The following is a 17,617-nucleotide window of genomic DNA, read 5'->3' as shown; positions in this document are numbered from 1 at the left end:
GTGAGGAATGGCATTGACTAGCTAGTTATTTGTAACAGCTGCCAGTACATAATGGGCTAAATGGGCTCCTTGCCTGCTGTACTTTTCTGTGAAAGATGAGTGAGAGAGAGCTTCTTGTGTGAGGGTTGGTGAAGACCTGTGGAGTTCTACTGAAGGAGTCCAAAAAAGAGTTATCATTGCCACCATCCAAGTCCCACAGACAGCATTAAGATGGTTTCAAGTATACACCATTTGATGATGTTCAGTGAGGGCTAACCATTGCCTGAACACTAGAGAAAACTTGCCTCTTCTTTGAATAGCACTAATTATATCTTCCTGAGACTTGCATCTCAACTTCCCCATATCTGTCTCTCCTACGCCTGTTGCCAACCTGCCCCTTCAGAAAAGTTGATGGCTACATTTGTAAATTACCTTTTAAAATCAAATGTATCTCCTTCTTACAGAGAGCTCAATGATGGAGATCTTAAACCTTGTACTTCCCAAACCTTATCCGCACTGTGAACACTATTTTTGTAATGCTTTTAAAATTGTTCACGCAGTTGAAGGTGGAAAACATGCTCAAGGGGTGTCGGGAGAGAGAGTGTCAGTTTGTACCGTATTGAAACCCTGAACTTTTCACAATTGGATCTTCCAACAACTTTGACTAATTAGTGACCAATAAATCCAAAAACAAAATTTACTCAAACTACTTTACTCAAAGATTGTGATTAAAAGACTCACATTCAAACCAAAGGGCAGTAAAAGCATTTGGTATTGATGTCTTTTAAGGAGAAATTGGCTAATGTTGAACAGAGAAATACAGAATAGATATATCTGCAGGATTACTGGAGGAAATTTGTGATGATCATAAGTAGTAATATCCAGGTTCAGAGGTAAACTCTAAATTGAACATTGGAGGAGGTTCATTTGACATGTTGATCTCATCTCTTTCCGTTTGTCACAGAGAACATATTTGTATCCTGGAAATGAAATGCTGGAAGTCATTAGAGATCTGAAGAGCCATCTAGATTTGACATGTTAGCTTGTTCTGTCTCCACAGATGCTGTCTGATCCGATGTGATTTCCAGCATTTCATGTTTTCAGCACATATTCCAGCATCTGCAGTAGTTTGGTCCCACATTTGTATCCTGTTCCCTTCCTGAGCCCGTGGCTGCTCAGACATGTACGTCGGTGCTCCATAACTGGTTTGATAATGTGGAATACTAAACAGAAATCAAATCCTCAACCTCTGCACTTAAAGCCTCAATGAGAAGAGTTCTTTTCTTATGTTTTGTTCTTTTTTAATAACATCAGTTTCTTTTGAGCATCATGTTGTTCCTCCTTCCAGGTCAATTCTTGGTGTGTTATTCAGGGCAGCTAGTTATAAAATGCAAGCCAAAGCACTTCATCAGAAGAGACAAAGTTAGGATAACTAGGGATCATACTGCATCAGTAATTTTAACTCCTGGAAACCAGTGCTGTAAAGAATATTGGGAAAAAAGAAAATGAAATGCTTTCAAACTACATGCATTGCTTTTGATAATCTTCCAAATGCATTTAACTTCTATTTTGTTTCAAATGTAGGTATGAAGAAAAGACTGCCCTCTGTGACAAAGAGTCTTTGGATGAAGCCTTGGACGATTTGAAAGAAAGCAAGAAGGAGCAGTAACTGGAGAGGCCGTGGATCAATCAATTTCTTCAAAAAAAAAGTCCTCACTCCAAACTGCCTGCTTTATGTTCATTTCGTGCAGATACCATATTGTACTGACATGGTCATGTGTCTTGCATCCCTGGCAAATTATGGGGAAACAAAAGTATTTTATTACATCATGCTAGAGTGCTAGTTATTCAGTTCTCCTTGAGTGTTTTCTATGAATGTGCCAACTGATTTGTTTTTAAGAGGAAAAAAACCTGAGGGGTTGCACCAGTGCCTATCTGTATTTTTTAATTTATTTTGAATAAATTAAATTGATCATGACTTTTTGAATTCAAAGGTTGCCAGTATTTTGTTTTGTTTTACAAACAAATGCAGAAAACTGAAGTTTTTAAAACAGCTATACACTAGTCCATGTTGTATAATGTGTATTTTAATGAAAAAAATACCTCAGCTGTTGTTTTTTTACATGATTGCTTTGGCTAGTAAACTGTTTTTAAAAATGAATTTGGGGTTTACATACACCACCTTTTTCAACACGGTGACTAATGGCAAATTTTATAGCGCATTATCTTGTGCACATAGGACACCCATTTGGACTGTTTAATCAGAAAATAAGGGATTATGTGCTTATACATACTATAGTTTTATAGATAAACTATTTGCTGGAACTGTTGTTTTGTTTAAACTAATAGACAATCTTAATTTTTTTTCTGCATTTGTTTTGCAAACAAAAGATGATCTGAGCTCCGTTTTTACAGTGGCAGCAGATGAGATGCACAGATTGTAAACAGCAGTTTAAAAGAAAAATCCTTTGTAGCTTTGATTCTCACAAACAGCATAAATATGAACTATGAATATATATGTACTAGCCAATGATGTGATATCTGTCTGATTGTGACTCATACAACATAAGCTTTCACCATGGGGTTAAAACAAACATGTATGTTTGCTGAATGTGTGTGTTAATATCATGTCTGTAGAAGTGTTTGTGGCTTATAGAAAGCCAGAGTCTGATGCAGTACATGTGGTAGTTTTATCTTGCTCTTGAGTTCAGTTTGTCTCAGGCACAAGAAGACACTGACTGACTGGTCCCTCCTGTACCTGTACCAAGTGACTGAAGTGTATGTACGCCTGAATGGTGAATGGTGGAAGAGGGGTGGGGAGGGTTGGTATTGGAGTCAGCCTGAGCCCCACTCTCTTGATATCCATTTCTGCAGGTTCTAGCTCAGGCTCTCGTGCGCTGATCGGCATCAAGATGCTTTTGTCTATTGGAACTGGATTAAAAGCATGTCCTGGAATATAAGTTGTTTTCAACCTGCAAAACTCTTCTGATCTTGCATCTCAGTCTGTCTCAACATATCACAGGTGTGTCCTTTAATGCAGTGAGCTGTTGGAGAAATTCATAATCTGTTCTGGGTAGCCAGCATAAAGACTCCACTGCTGCCACCATGTGTATCAAGCTAATGTAGAAAAAAAATCCTGTTTTTTTTTTCTTCCATTTTGCAAAAGACTTTGAGCTTTTTTTTCCATCCCTGGTTTAGGCCCAGCTTTTCTTTTAAGGTTTTCCATATTTACACATGTCTGTTTATATGCCTCTTGGCCTGCAGAGGGAGCACATGGCAGGAGTTCTGATATTAACATCTGACTAGATGCATCCCTGCCCAGTGAGACTTTGATTAATTAAGGGCACCTTGCAGGGCCACAGGGATTTTGTTTGCCCTTTCTGTGTGCTGATCATTGAATTTTCTTTATATTGCACCCCTTGTGTACTTTGTGCTTGGAGGGCAACATGGTGGCTCACTGGTTAGCGCTGCTGTCTCACAGCGCCGGGTACCCGGTTTTGATCCCACTGTTGGGGCTACCTGTTTGTGGAATTTGCACATTCTCCCCATGTCTGCATGGGTTCAGCCGAGTGCTCTGGTTACTGCCCATGGTCCAGAGATGTGCAGATTAGGTAAATTGGCGATTGGTAAATTGTTCATAGCGTCCAGGGGTGTGTAAGTTAGGTGAAATACAGAGTTACAAGGAAAGTGTAGGGGGGTGGATCTGAGTGGGCTGCTCTTCAGTGGGGCAGTGTGGACTTGTTGGGTCAAATGGCCTGTTTGCATACTGTGGATTTTGTGATTGAGTGTTAGATCTTGGAATGGAACCCTGATAGAGTAGGAACCTTCAACGTTTAGGGCATGAAGATATACTGTGAAGTGACACAGAAAAATAGGCTTTGCTGAATGGATGCAGTAAGATGAGCTGAAATACCTTCCTCATCGGTGTTATAGGTCTTTTCCCCTTGTAAGTCAGCACTGGCATGTGTTTATAATTTAAACAGGTCATTGTGGTGTCATAAGTGCAGCATCACTAGCTTATAAGAGTTTGCTGTGTAACTAAAGGATATTGTCAGGCATCATTGTTTTTTGCATTTGTGATAAATGCATCATGTTAGAGTTCATACCACAGAATTTCAAAACCTATTCCTGATTCATCCTCGCCTTCCCACTTAAACATATTTGGGTTTGGGGAATCCAGGAGCAGTGGGAGCCTTGTGGGTGGTAAGGAAATCCTGTCGTATGAAGATGGGTCAGGCAAGACAGGGTAGATCTGTGGATGGTGCCCCATTTTTAAATATTTTCTCAAAATAACTATAAACTTTGAATTTTCATATCTGGTCTTTTATCCCTGTCTGCAAAAGTGGTTAATGGTGTGTCTGAAAATCACTTGTGGAATATTATAATAGATCATTCCACTGGTGATATCAGCCCCTACTGGATTTTCTTTAGTAATGACCAAGTTCCTTAAAGTTAAGATCATGGTCTATTTTAATACCAACTATTTACAGGCAACTATATTTTCTTTTAAGTGTTAATCTATTTATTCTGAATATGTGACTGCCAATGAAGCAGTACCCTCTCTGAATAGCCATGTCTCTGCATGTTCAGTATTCACTTGCACAGTTGCAAGGTTATAACACTGACTTAAGCTTTGAAAAGTCTGCTCAGTGTTAAATTAGTTACTGGGCAATAATCTGGCCTCGCCCACTGGATAGCCACCTTAAGAAGCCAGGACAGGGAGGAATTGTGGGAAGCATCACTCTTAATGCACTGTTGGTGCTTGTGTGAAATTATGAAAGAGGCCTGGATGGAAATCTCAATCAGTATCTTACTGTGCTGTGTCTGATCAGAATCTGTTTTGTTCTAATGTTAAACACACTGTATTCCCTGCCATTGTGTTTACATCTTTCCTTGATGAGCACAATATTTGTAGCTTTCGAGTAAAATGTATGTTAGCTGGACTCCTCCCAGTTCTGTCGCAAAATAGCCTGGAGAGTTGATGGAGATCTTTATAGGTGTCGGAAAGGTGTATTGGGGAGGTTTTTTTGATTTGTATATTTAGTTGAAAGTTGATTTTTTTTTTAAAAAAGCAAATTAATGATTGCATTTGAAGCTCCTTGAGCTGCTTGATGCCTGTAGGATTCTCTTCAATTTTGTGAAAAATAGACTCTCTCGACCCTACCTTCCACTCTTTATCCCAATCAGAGGGTTAGTTATTGCCATGTGTTTTAAACTCTGCTGTCTCTCTACGGACTGGAAGTTAGGTATGATTAAAACTTTAAAAACACCGTTCTGTTTCCGCAAGCGGATTTGTATTTTTAATGTTCCTGAATTTTGTTCATCTTCTGAATCTGCCCTTTCTTTCCCTCCCTGGCTTTTTCATTATTGTAGTAAGGCCTGCTTCTCTTGTGAGAAGCTGTGATCCATTTGCAATAAATTTGTGGCGTGCACCACCGTCAATATACTTCGAACTTCACTACCGTCTCTTTTACTCCTAAAGTACAATCTGAGTTCATGTGAGAAAGCTGTCTCAAGAGAAAGTACCTGTAATTTTAACTCTGCCTTGTGGCAGGATTGGTGAAGGCATTGTTTTATTTAATCGAAGTTGCATCAGTGCTCTTTTTACAAGTAAAAAGAACTTCCTTTTACTTATTTTACTTTTTACTCTCAGCTGGGATGAATTTGCTGTTAACTTCACTGCCTATATATAGCTAGGTCTGGAAGTCCATAACTTAATATTCCAACTTTTAACTGCCAATTGTGTTGTACTTCTCAGCCAAAAGACATCAAATACTGATGGGGATTCTCAGCCCTGGTACAAACTTAACTGCCTCCTAATCACTACTTTCTCTTAATAATGTACAGAATTCTCCTTTTCCTTATCATTTAACCCCTTCTGCACACATTCCTTTTTTTCACTGAATGACTTTAGATTCATGTAAACTTTTTACAGCCTTGAGTTAGGAAGCATTTGGGGAATCCACCTTGGGAAATGTTGCAGCTCTTTTCAGCACCAAAAAGTCCCACAAACTGCTCAATGATACTGTCTGGATAAATGATGAGAACACCAGGAATAACTCCCTTGCTCTTTAAAGTAATATCACTGTTTCCAGGTGGATGTGAAAGATCCAGCTGGGGCTCTAGTTTAACACCTCTTTCTGAAGTGTGCACGTAAGTGTCAGGGGTATGGTTTGACCTTAGGTTCAGTAGGAAATTACCACTGGCTGAGCTAAAACTGTCTGCACTGTTCCATTTCGTTCTTAAGACTTCATAACTATCCTCAGGCACATCTCGCAATTGCATTCCATCATTTGTACCTGTAACATTGAGCAGTGTTCTTCTGCCATTTGATTATCCTTTCCCTTTTGTAATTTTAATAATGAAGCATTTAGCAATCTTCCCCTTACTCTTGTGTTCCTTTTTTCAAAGTGGTCCTCTATTTATAAAGCGCTCTATCTTCTTAAACCACCTCTGACCAAGCCTTTTAGTTATTTCCTAACTTTTGATTCGCTTCCTGACACCTAGTTGAGGCACCTAGGGTGGTTTTCCTCCTGTACCACCGAACTGAAATAGGGTGAGGAATCAAAGTTGCTACCTTCTGTTGTGAAGCTCAGACATGTCGTTTTGTTAACTGATCCACTGGGGGCAACCTATGAGCAATTTGAAGGATGAGATAATGGGTTTGTTTTGAGAATTGGTTAACACATTCTGCACCTCTTTTATGTTTATTCTATCCTGTGTAGAATTTTGAGGATGAAAGTTAAAACACCAAAATGTTCCATCAATATTACACATGAAACAATATCTTAGAAAGGAGCTTCAAGGCCAATAAACTAACTCTTTCATATGGAGCATTATTTTGTTTTGAGGTGTACTTTTCCATTATTGTGCTCTCTCTCTCGCTCGCGCTCTCTCTCTCGCTCGCGCTCTCTCTCTCGCTCGCGCTCTCTCTCTCGCTCGCGCTCTCTCTCTCGCTCGCGCTCTCTCTCTCGCTCGCGCTCTCTCTCTCGCTCGCGCTCTCTCTCTCGCTCGCTCGCGCTCGCGCTCTCTCTGTCCTGTTTAAATGTCCACAGTCCCACAAGATGAGTGTATGTCTACCTGCCAAGCCTCACTAATGTAACCAAGACAGAGTTAGAAACCCCGTGCTTGAGACCACAGTATGCTCCAGTGCATTGCTGAGTCTTAGTTATACAGCATGGAAACAGACTGTCAGTGCCAGCTAGATACCCCAATCTTACCTACTTCCATTTGCCAGCATTTGGCCTGTATCAGTATAAACTTCTCCAATTCACATACCCATCCATATGCCTTTTAAGTTTTGTAATTATGCCTGCCTCTTCTGGCAGCTTGTTCTGTACACTTACCACCCTGTGTGTGAAAAAATTATGCTGGATTCCTTTTAAATCTTTCCCCATGCACCTTAAACCTATGCCGTCTGGTTTTCAATTCCTATCCTGGGAGAAAGACCTTGGCTTTTCATCCTATCGCTACCCCTCATGAATTTATAAACCTCTACAAGGTCATCCCTCAGCTTCCAGTGCTCTGGGTGCCTCCTTTTACTGGCATTGTTGATCTGAGGCTCTCTTTGTCATTTTGAATAGAGATTATGAAGGTGCTTCTATGAACAGGGGAAGGGGATATTTCCTAGTTTTTGACCAACATTGTTGTTTATTTCTTTCCTAATTGTTTGAAAGCCCTTGCTAAACTCAAATTGGCTGCTATGTAACCTAGCTGACTCACTGTCCTAGATTGTCCAGGACTTTTGATCCACTGTCCTGCCCCACAAGTGAGCCTTTTATCCTGGGTCAGGAGCTGTTTTCTTCCAGATTTCTTCTGCCTGATGCGTGTATCTGTTGTGTGTGGGACGTGTTGGTGATTTTGGGTAAGTCTGGGTGCCCAGGCAGTTGGATATGAACTGACACCATCAGAAGCCGGTCTGGTCACCCACCACAACACTGTTACAAAGTCTTTTATAGCATCCCCCTGCAAACCTCCCCCCCGCCCCCCGGCTGTAATGATGAGGCTCTGTTCCCCAAAGTTGCAATTGGTCACCCTGATGACTATATGCATCAAAAGTACCTTATCGGTTGTGAAGCACGTCGGGACATATGTGAGAGGACGTGGCCTGTTAATTTAGGTTATTTAAGAGGATTACAAGATTGGGGACAGTGCTAAATGCTGTCATGAGGAGGGGCTTGCTTTGTGCTAGTTATTCAGCTTGATTTTGTTTTGTGGCACAGTATTTTGGGGATCTGGTCACTTCATTCGAGCATAAGTTTTAGTGATGTACGGCATGGAAACAGACCATTTGGTCTAACTCATCCAGGCCGCCCAGATATCCCAGGTAAATCTAGTAAATTTCCCAGCATTTGGCCCATATACCTCTCAACCCTTCTTATTCATGTACTCATCCAGATGCCTTTTAAATACTGTGATTGTACGAGTCCTCACCCACTTCCTCCGGCAGCTCGTTCCAACCTCTTGCACAAAAAAGTTACACCTTAGTTCCCTTTTAAACCTTACCCCTCTCACCTTAAACCTATTCCCTCTACTTGTGGATTTCACCACCCTGGGTAAAATACCTTGTCTGTCTACCGTACCACTGTCCCTCATGATTTTAAAATCTTTATAAAGTTACCCCTCTGCCTCTGAGGCTCCAGAGAAAATAGCTCCAGCTTATTCAGCTCAAGCCCTCCAACCCCTGGCTCAATCTTTTCTGAACCATTTCACGTTTCACAGTATCCTTCCTCTAGCAGGGTGACCAGAATTACATACAGTACAGTATTTCAATAGTGGCCTAACTAATGTCCTGTATAGCTGCGACATGATGTACCAACTCCTACACTCGATGTGCTGACCCACAAAGGCAAGCCTAACAAACACCAACCTTGCTATCCTCGCTACCTGCAACTAATTCAAGGAATTATGAACCTGTACCCCAAGGTGCTCAGCAGGTTGAAGAGAGAAACATTTGGAGCAGGGAATGCTGAAGGAGGATCTAATGCAGGTATATAAGATTGAGGGGCACACACAGGGTGAATGGAAGGCAGATCTTTTCCCTTAGTCGAAGGATCAATGACAAGGTGCCATAATTTTCAAGTGATAGCTAGGTAGTTTAGAGGGCTGTGGAGGAAGGAAACTTAACAACATTTTAAAAATACTTGGATAAGCACTTGAAATGTCATAACAGTCAAGGCAATGGGCCTAGTGATGGATAGCACAGGGGGCAACATTTTTTGTAGTGCAAGCTGGATGGGCCAAATGACCTCTTCAGTCTTATGGATTTTAATTAGTTATACACTAGAGGGAGCTATTGAGCTTCAAAACAAAAATCAACCATCAGTTTCCAACTGCCGAGATAGTAGGAACGGCATTCCCAAGGACCAAAAACATCATCCATTTAGCCTGCCAAAGCACTAAAATAAATCTTTCAGTTCTCGGGCAGGGGCATCTTTCATGCAGCTTGGGAATGTTTTCTTTAAAAGTCACTTCCACAATTAGTTATGAAAGGTGAACAATGCTCATTTGTGTCTTTGTAAAGTTGGAACAAGTGGAAGTTCTGATTCTGATTCAGTTGTTTGCAATGGGTATTATAAACCAGGTGTTTCTAAGCTTGCTTTCGAAAACTGCTGTATTAAGTTAAAGCATTTTAACTGTCTTAGCATTAACCAAGTTAATATTGTTTTTCGCAAGTTTTTTCAGCTATTGGCAAATCTATGATGTACAGACTATCATGTAACCACGTAGCGCGCGCACACACACGAAGGCTTCAGTTTGAACCAGGTGGTAACATCATAACATCGAGGGTTCTTTGTGGCACAGTGATCATGACCCGACTTCTGAGCCAGCAGGCCTGAGGTTCACATTTCACCTGTTCCAGAGGTGTTATAACATCTGAGCAGGTCAGTTAGGAAATCATAGAATCCCTACAGTGCAGGAGCAGGCCATACGAGCCGTTGAATGCCCAGACAGCATCCCACCCAGACTCCACCTCTATCCTGTCCCTACCTTTCCCACCGTAGACACTATGGGCTGTTTAGCCTGGCCAATCCACCTACCCTGCACATCTTTGGTGTGTGGGAGGAAACCCACACAGACAGGGGGCGTTTGTGGAAACTCCACTTAGTCACCCAAAGCTGGGATCGAACTCTGGTCCCTGGCACTGTAAGGCAGCAGTGCTAACCTCTGAGCCACCCTGACATAATCCTAATGGTAATGATGAGAGAAGGGGACTTTCTCTATTGTCCCAGAGGTTAGTTAGGGCAATTTCATCTAAACTTTAAAAATGGGTAGGGATCGATGATTTTCCAAAGTTGGAAATAAGAATCAAAAGTGTTAGGAGAAATTATTTTGTGCATAGAATTGAATGCTTTGTCACAGGCAGCAATTGAGATCATTTTAGGGAAGAATTGAAGATTTTGGCATTAAGGTAGCCAGGCTATGGGAAGTGGGCACAGGGATCACAATGATTACTGTACAGAAGGAGATTATTCCATTCATTGTCTGTGTCCATGTGAGCAGTGCACCCAAAACCAGCAGCTTGCTGTCGCGCCTTAAACTTTCACTGCTTTCCTTTACCAATACGAATCCAGAGCTAGCACAGTGACACAATGGGGTGAATGGCCGATGCTGTGTGAATTGCTGTGGTTTTTTTAAACTATGACCAATATGAATTGGAAGTGAGACATTTGTGTCCAGCATAGTCAAAGTGAAAATGAGAGGGAGAGAGACTATTGGAAATGTCCCATTGCGCCTGTTAGTGATCAGTACAGTAATTGCACATATAGATGTTAAGGATTGCAGTAGAAGATGGGAGGCTAGCAAAAAAGAAGACATACATTGTCCAGTGGGATCTTTCATGTGAGGATATCAAGGATAGCAGTTTAATATCCAAAAGATTAGAATGCTGCCTTTGAGATATTAGGAACGGCAGCTGCTGGAGAATCTGAAGATAACAAGGTGAGGAGCTAGATGAACACAGCAGGCCGAGCAGCATCACAGGAGCAGGAAAGCTGACGTTTCGGGTCTGGACCCTTCTTCAGAAACGGAGGAGGGGAATGGGGCTCTGGAATAAATAGAGAGGTGGTGGGGGGCAGTAAGATGGAGAGAAGACAGGTCAAGGAGGTGGGGATGAAGCTAGTAAAGGTGAGTGTAGGTAGGAAGTTGGGATGGATGTTGGTCAGTGAAAAGGGAGGGGTGGGTAGGTGGGAGGGATGAAGCTAGTCGAGGTGCGTGTAGGTAGCAAGTGGGTGTTGGAAGAGAAGACAGACAGGTCAAGAAGGTGGGGATGAGTGGGGCCTGGTCTTGGGGTGAGGTTTTTGTAGCTTTTCTGCAGTTCTGTATTAGATGCGCTGGTGTGGGACTTTGCATCGCTTTCTGACTCTGGTAAGAATTGTTATCATGAAACTACGACTGACCAAGAATTTGGAGAAATGGATTGTAGAGATGAGAATGAAGTAAAGCATGTAATATTAGACACTGAGTAAAAGTAAAGAAGCGTTGTAACAATTATATAATCTGTAATATTGTGTCCAATTTTGGTCTCCTTACTTGTGGTAGGATGTGGTGGCATTGGAGGCAGTTCAGAGGAGATACACCAGACACATTCCAGGGATGAAAGGGCTATCATATTGAGCAGCAGTTGGGCTAGTAGGAGCTGAAATTCAGAAGAATGAGGCATGTGGGATCCAATTTGAGGTATATAAAGTATTAAAGGGGCTTGGTAAGGTGGACATTGAACTGATGTTCCCCCTTGTGGGACAGTCTCGAACAAGAGGTCATAGATAAAGAGTGAGCGGAGGTAGGTTCAACACTGAGATGAGGGTTGTGAATCTGTGGAACTCACTGTCCAGAGCGCAGTGGAGGCAGAATCTATCAACAGATTCAAGAAAGAAATAGATGGGTTTCTGATGAAAAGATGAATAAAGGGCTATGGAGACCAGGCAGGAGAGTGGAGTTGAGATCACAATCATATTAGATAGTGGAGTGGACTCAAAGGGCTGAATGCTGACTCCTATTCCTAATTCCTAGACGTAGGTAAAGCCTATATTTTTCGCCCATTCCTAATTGCCCTTAACTCATCAGCTTACTAGATTTTTTTTCTAGTTAATAATGGGCCCAGGATGTGGGGTTTGAAATCATCCGAGTTAAGAAAGTTGTTAAAAGAGCTCAGCCATAATGAATGATTTGGCAGTGAAAGAACTAAAACAATGACCTCAGTCAGAGTAAGTCTTCATGTCTTACTGTACAATGTAAGTCTGATAGAGTTAAGGCGGAGCTCGGAGATGTGGTGAGGATTAGATCAGCATTTAAAGATAGAAGCTGATGCTATCATGGTGAATGATGTTCCTGAGATCGAACATGAAGATCAAGATCCCAGGATACCTCTGCTGTCTCTGTAGCTGATTGCAATGGGTTGCTGGGAGAGAAACAGCTCCTGGAGGTGTACTGGCTGCATTGCCAAGAGGGAAGACGAGCCAATGGACAATCGAGGAGAGGTGCTGGAGGAGGCAGAGTGCTGCAGGAGGATTAAAACACCATGTTCACTGAGATGGTGTGTATCTGACAAGGACTGCTTTCAATGAGGCAGTAAGTTGTACCAAAGAGAATTAAACAGCGGGTGTCTGGATGGAGTAGACATACATTCAAGCATTACAAGGAGGTTATTTCAGACCTCAGGATACAATCATCCTGGTTGGGCCTGGTGCCACTTTCTGGTAAACTTTGAATACATCTGAGATGGGAAGATGGCGGAGTAATGGTAATGTCACTGAGTAATCGAGAGACCCAGACTAATGCGTTAGGGTCACCATGGCATTGGGGGGGAGTTTAAATTCAATGAATAGATCTGGATTTGAAAGCTAGTCCTTAGCATGGTGACCATGGAACCATCTTCGATTGTTGTAAAAACCCGAATGGTTCTTTAATGTTCTTTAGGGAAGGAAATCTGCCCTCCTTACCTGGTCTGGCCTACATGTGTCTCTACAGGAATATTGATTTTTCAACTGCCCTCTGCAGAAAAATCTAGTAAGCTGCTGAGCTCAAGGGCAATTAGGGATGGGCAAAAACTGTAGGCTTTACCTGCAATATTCACATTCCATGAAAGAATAAAAAAGGTGATAATGTTTCCCCTTTAAAAGAGCTATTATGTTTTATTTTTGTGTCATCTGTTAAACATTCCCTGTTTCTCGTGTATTAACTTAAACTCCACCTTGCCCTACCTCATTCTCGTGAATGTGAAGTCAATCACTGAGTTCCCTGTTCGTTTCTTTCGTAACCAGCCTCTTTAAGATTCACCTCAAAATAAACTTTGCTACACCATTCCTAACTATTCCACTTTGGCTCCAACCCACTTTCCTTGCAACACACTGAATCCCTTTAATTGGGCTGTTATCTTTGTGGATGGTGCAAGTTGTTTAGTTACAGCATGCTCCGTTTCCCCACACTTTTTTTTAAACGATGGTATTGGAAGGTCAACTTTCTCATTAAGCTCCTCTACAGAATGAAAATGAGAGAAAGAACGTGCACTTCTGGAGCACTTTTCCTAAACAAAGTCCATTTCACAGCCAATCAGCTGCTTTTGGAGTGTGGAAACTTGTAACGTAGGAAGCATGGCAGCCTTTTGCACAAAGTAAGCTCCCATGACCAGCAATGTGATGAAGTTGCTTTATTTGTTCATTCACACTATGTGGATGTTTTTGGCCGGGCCAGCATTTATTGCCCATCCCTACATGCACTTGAAGCTGGTGGTGAGCTGCTACTTGAACCACTGCAGTCCATTTGGTGTGTATGGTATCAAAGCCTCTCAAGTGTTGTTGGATCTGTGTCCATCCAGGCAGGTGGGGAGTATTCGGCCACAATCCTGACTTGCACCTTATAAATGGTGGGTGGGCTTTAGTTTGGAAGTGAGGGGCTTGCCACAAGATTCCTGGCCTGACCTGCTCTTGTAGCTACTGCGTTATTAGGGCTTATCCAGTCGATATTCTGGCGAGTAGTAATTCCCAGGATTCAGCTATGCTAGCACTGTTGAATGTCATTCTCTGTGGTTGGAGGTTGTCATTGCTTGGCACTTCTCATCCCAAATCCAGATGTTCTGTGGGTCTTGCTGCATTTGGAATGGACTGCTTCAGTATCTAAGGAGTCACAAACGGTGCTGAACGTTGTGTAATCATTGGCGAACACCCCCACTTCTGACCTTATGATGGAGGGAAGGCAATTGATGCAGCAGCTGAAGATGGTTGGGCCAAAGATACTACCCTGAGGAACTCCTGCTGATATATCTCGGAGCTGAGATGATAGACCTCCAACAACCACAATCCATCTTCCTTTTGGCTAGGTATGTCTCCAACTAAGGAAGATTATTTAACCCATCGGCAGGGCTGTTGGTGCGGATTTTGGCTATGTCATCAGTTTAGGGAGTACACCCCCTGTTCTTTGAAATTGCTTAATAGGACCTATTGTACCCACCTGAGATGACTGTCTAATATAACTGAGGGTCACTTTACCTACAAAGAAACAACAGCGTCTGTTGCCGAGCCAATGTGAAAATGATTTCATTGCATCAGTGCTTCATTGCCATCTGCCATGACAATGGCCATTTAAGTAAGGTACATCGGGAACTGAATGATGTGTTGAGTTGCATGCTGTACTTTCATTTCTGTGACTTGGATTTGAATCGAAAGTTTGGACAAAATAAGTTTCTAATTAATATTATAGAACAATTACAGCACAGGAGGAACCCACTTATCCCATTGTGCCTATGCCCCTACCTTTTCCCTATAGCCCTGCAGATGTTTTTTTTCCATAGAATGAGTGAATTCTCTTTCCCAAACTTCAGCCCTCCTTGCCTTGGCCATGCTTATGGACAGTACAATCCAACCTAACCACTTGTTGTGTGAGAAAGTTCTTACGTGTGTTGCCATTGCTTCTGCCACTGCACAAAGTGTTTGCCCTCTGGATTGCAATCCTTCCAGTAATGATGTGGCAGGCTCACTGATCAACACAAGGCAAACAGCGGTAGCCAGCAGGAAGATTGGGGATGGTTGTTGCCAGTGGAAGAAAGAGCTCTGAGACAGGGGTTGAGACAAAATGTTATGCAGAGTTTGAGGCAGAAGTATAGATGGCTGTATACACAAGGAGAACACTGCCACTGCCTATTGTACAGTACAGACAACTATATCCATACAGTGAACATTACTGCTTATTGTACAGTGTAGACTCTATAGACAGTGAACTCTGGCATTGGTTTTGTTCAGTATGGATAATTGTATACATAGTGAACACAGGCACTCATTATCATGCAGTATCAACTACTGAGTACACACAGTGAACTCTGGCATTGGCTGTTGCACAGTGTACACAGTGATCTCTGACACTGGGGAAATTGTTCATTCCCAAGTACTTTTGGAACACTCAGTTCAATTCTGGTCTCCCCGCTATAGGAAAGATGTTGTGAAACATGAAAGGGTGCAGAAAAGATTTCTGAAGAAGGGTTTAGTCCTGAAATGTCAGCCTTCCTGCTCCTCTGATGCTGCTTGGCCTGCTGTGTTCATCCAGCTCTACACCTTGTTATCTCAGGTTCTCCAGCATCTGCGGTTCCTACTATCTCTACAGAAAAAGATTTACCAGGTTTCGAGGGTTTGAGGTATAGGGAGAGGCTGAATCGGCTGGAGTGACAGAGGCTGAGGGGTGACCTATAAAGGTTTATAAAATTGTGAGAGAGTTGGTTAGGATAAATAGATAAAGTCTTCTCCCCAGGGTAAAGGATGTTCAAAACTAGCGGGCACCAGTTTAATGTAAGATGGGAAACATTTAAAAGGGACCTAAGGGGCAACTTTTTCACACGGAAGGTGCTGCTTGTATGGAATGAACTGCCAGAGGAAGTGATGGAGGCTGGTACAATTACAACATTTACGAGGCATCTGGATAGGTACATTAATAGGAAGAGTTTAGAGGGATATGGGCGACATGCTGGCAAATAGGCCTAGATTAATTTAGGATATCTGGCTGGCATGGATGAGTTGGACCGAAGGGTCTGTTTCCATGCTGTACATCTCTATGACTGTATTACTCTACTCATATCCTCGCACCAGAAAATCAATCTAGATCCTAAACTAAAGGATTTTTAATGGTTTATAATTTCAGTATGAAGTAATGGGCTGGGCAGCCAATTAATTAGATACTTTTTGAAGATCCTACAAACAGCAGCATGATTATAACGAGTTCTTAGCCTAAATCTTCCACTAGCCTGAGAGGACCTGCACCTCACATTTCATGGCTGATGTGTATCGGATCCACAAGGGAGCCCCAACATGCACACAGTGGCACATTCACGTACTTAACATCCAGTGGTTGGTGTGATCCTGCTCCAGTTGCCTACAATTCCAACGGCTCTGGGATTCGATAACCAGAATCGCGCAGACTTGGGCTGTTTACACTAGACGTGCCCAGCTGTTGGAACAGATTGGTCTTGATATTCTAAGAAGTGACGATTACAGCTGGGTTTGTTGCTCTGCTCCTGCTTCTTTGTAAACAAACATACTAAGCTGAATGTTTCCAGCTGGGAATTTCAGCTGAAGTCCAACGTAACGCCAGGCCTGTGGGGAGGCTGTTGGTTTCAATGGGAGCCTGGAGTGGTTGAGCTTGTGGGGAAGGGTGCCCTGGGATTTTGTTGGGATGGGTGCTTGGTCAGTGGGATTGGTTGCTGGGATCGGGGAGTGTAAGGGCTCCGTGAGGTGTAGTTGGGGATGGGGCAGTGGTGTGAGTCAGAGGGTCACCCTAATAGTTATCCATGAGTTAGAGTAGGTTTTTAATTGTCTGACCTCTCTTGGGTGGTAATTAACAGGGAACAAATGAAGCATTTCATAGACTCTCTGAAGACTTCCCTCAAGAAATCAACATGGGGAGAAACTGACTTGAAGGAAACTCCCGCAGGAAGGGACATGATTATCGGACAGCACCCATTGACATGAGGGAAGGAGAAAGAAATGCCAGCAATCTCAAGGCTGAGGACCACTTCCAGCTCCTGGAAACTCCAGGCAAATGTCTGGTTGGAGATGTAGCTCTAGGATCGGGCAGGTAATGTTTGGGCTCTCAAACCTGTCCACTGTGGGTCTGCCCCATTCTCCTTTTTCTTTCCTTTTTGTCTCCTTTTCCTTCATCTTGTCAGCAGTGGAGGAGATCTCATTGTAGAGAAGGCTGGAGCAGGTCTCCTGGCGAAGGTAGCGAAGCAGGGGTGCAGCAGCAGTAAGTGGTGGTAGGACTGGATCAGGGCTCCTAATGACTCCCAACCAGAGGCTTTTTCCTAGGGTGGGGGTAGCTGTTACAAGAGGCATAGTTTTAAAGTGAGTGGAGGTAGATATCAGGGATACATCAGAGGTAAGTTCTTTACTTAGACAGTGGTTGGGGCGTGGAATGCATTGCCGGAGAGGGTAGTGGAGTCAGCCTCATTAGGGGCATTTAAGCAGCTATTAGATAGGCATATGGATGATAGTATAAGGTAGGGGTGGAGGTTAGATAGACCTTAGGTTTAGGGTAAAACTTCGGCACAACATCATGCGCCGAAGGGCCTGTACTGTGCTGTACTGTTCTATGTTCTATGTTCTGTGATGTTGGTGAGGTGGTGGCTGTGGAACTGAGGACTCCTGGGTCATTGCCT

At 42.7% G+C, this 17,617-nt stretch overlaps 1 protein-coding gene across 2 annotated transcripts in view; it reads left to right on the top strand.

Moving 5' to 3' along the window:
• The window catches only part of hm13 (histocompatibility (minor) 13), a 72,176-nt gene extending 66,739 nt beyond the window's left edge, over nt 1-5,437 (top strand). For both annotated transcript variants that reach the window (XM_048549780.2, XM_048549778.2), the window contains one exon: nt 1,564-5,437. In XM_048549780.2, coding sequence (XP_048405737.1) covers nt 1,564-1,648 — 85 coding nt within the window. In that variant the 3' untranslated portion in view covers nt 1,649-5,437. The remainder of the gene's footprint in view (nt 1-1,563) is intronic.
• Nucleotides 5,438-17,617: the final 12,180 nt, after the last annotated feature.

This window comes from Stegostoma tigrinum, chromosome 19, assembly GCF_030684315.1.
Source record: "Stegostoma tigrinum isolate sSteTig4 chromosome 19, sSteTig4.hap1, whole genome shotgun sequence".
Classification (NCBI taxonomy): domain Eukaryota; kingdom Metazoa; phylum Chordata; class Chondrichthyes; order Orectolobiformes; family Stegostomatidae; genus Stegostoma; species Stegostoma tigrinum.
The sequence above is the reverse complement of the archived record's forward strand: the minus strand, read 5'-3'. Positions and strand labels throughout refer to the sequence as shown.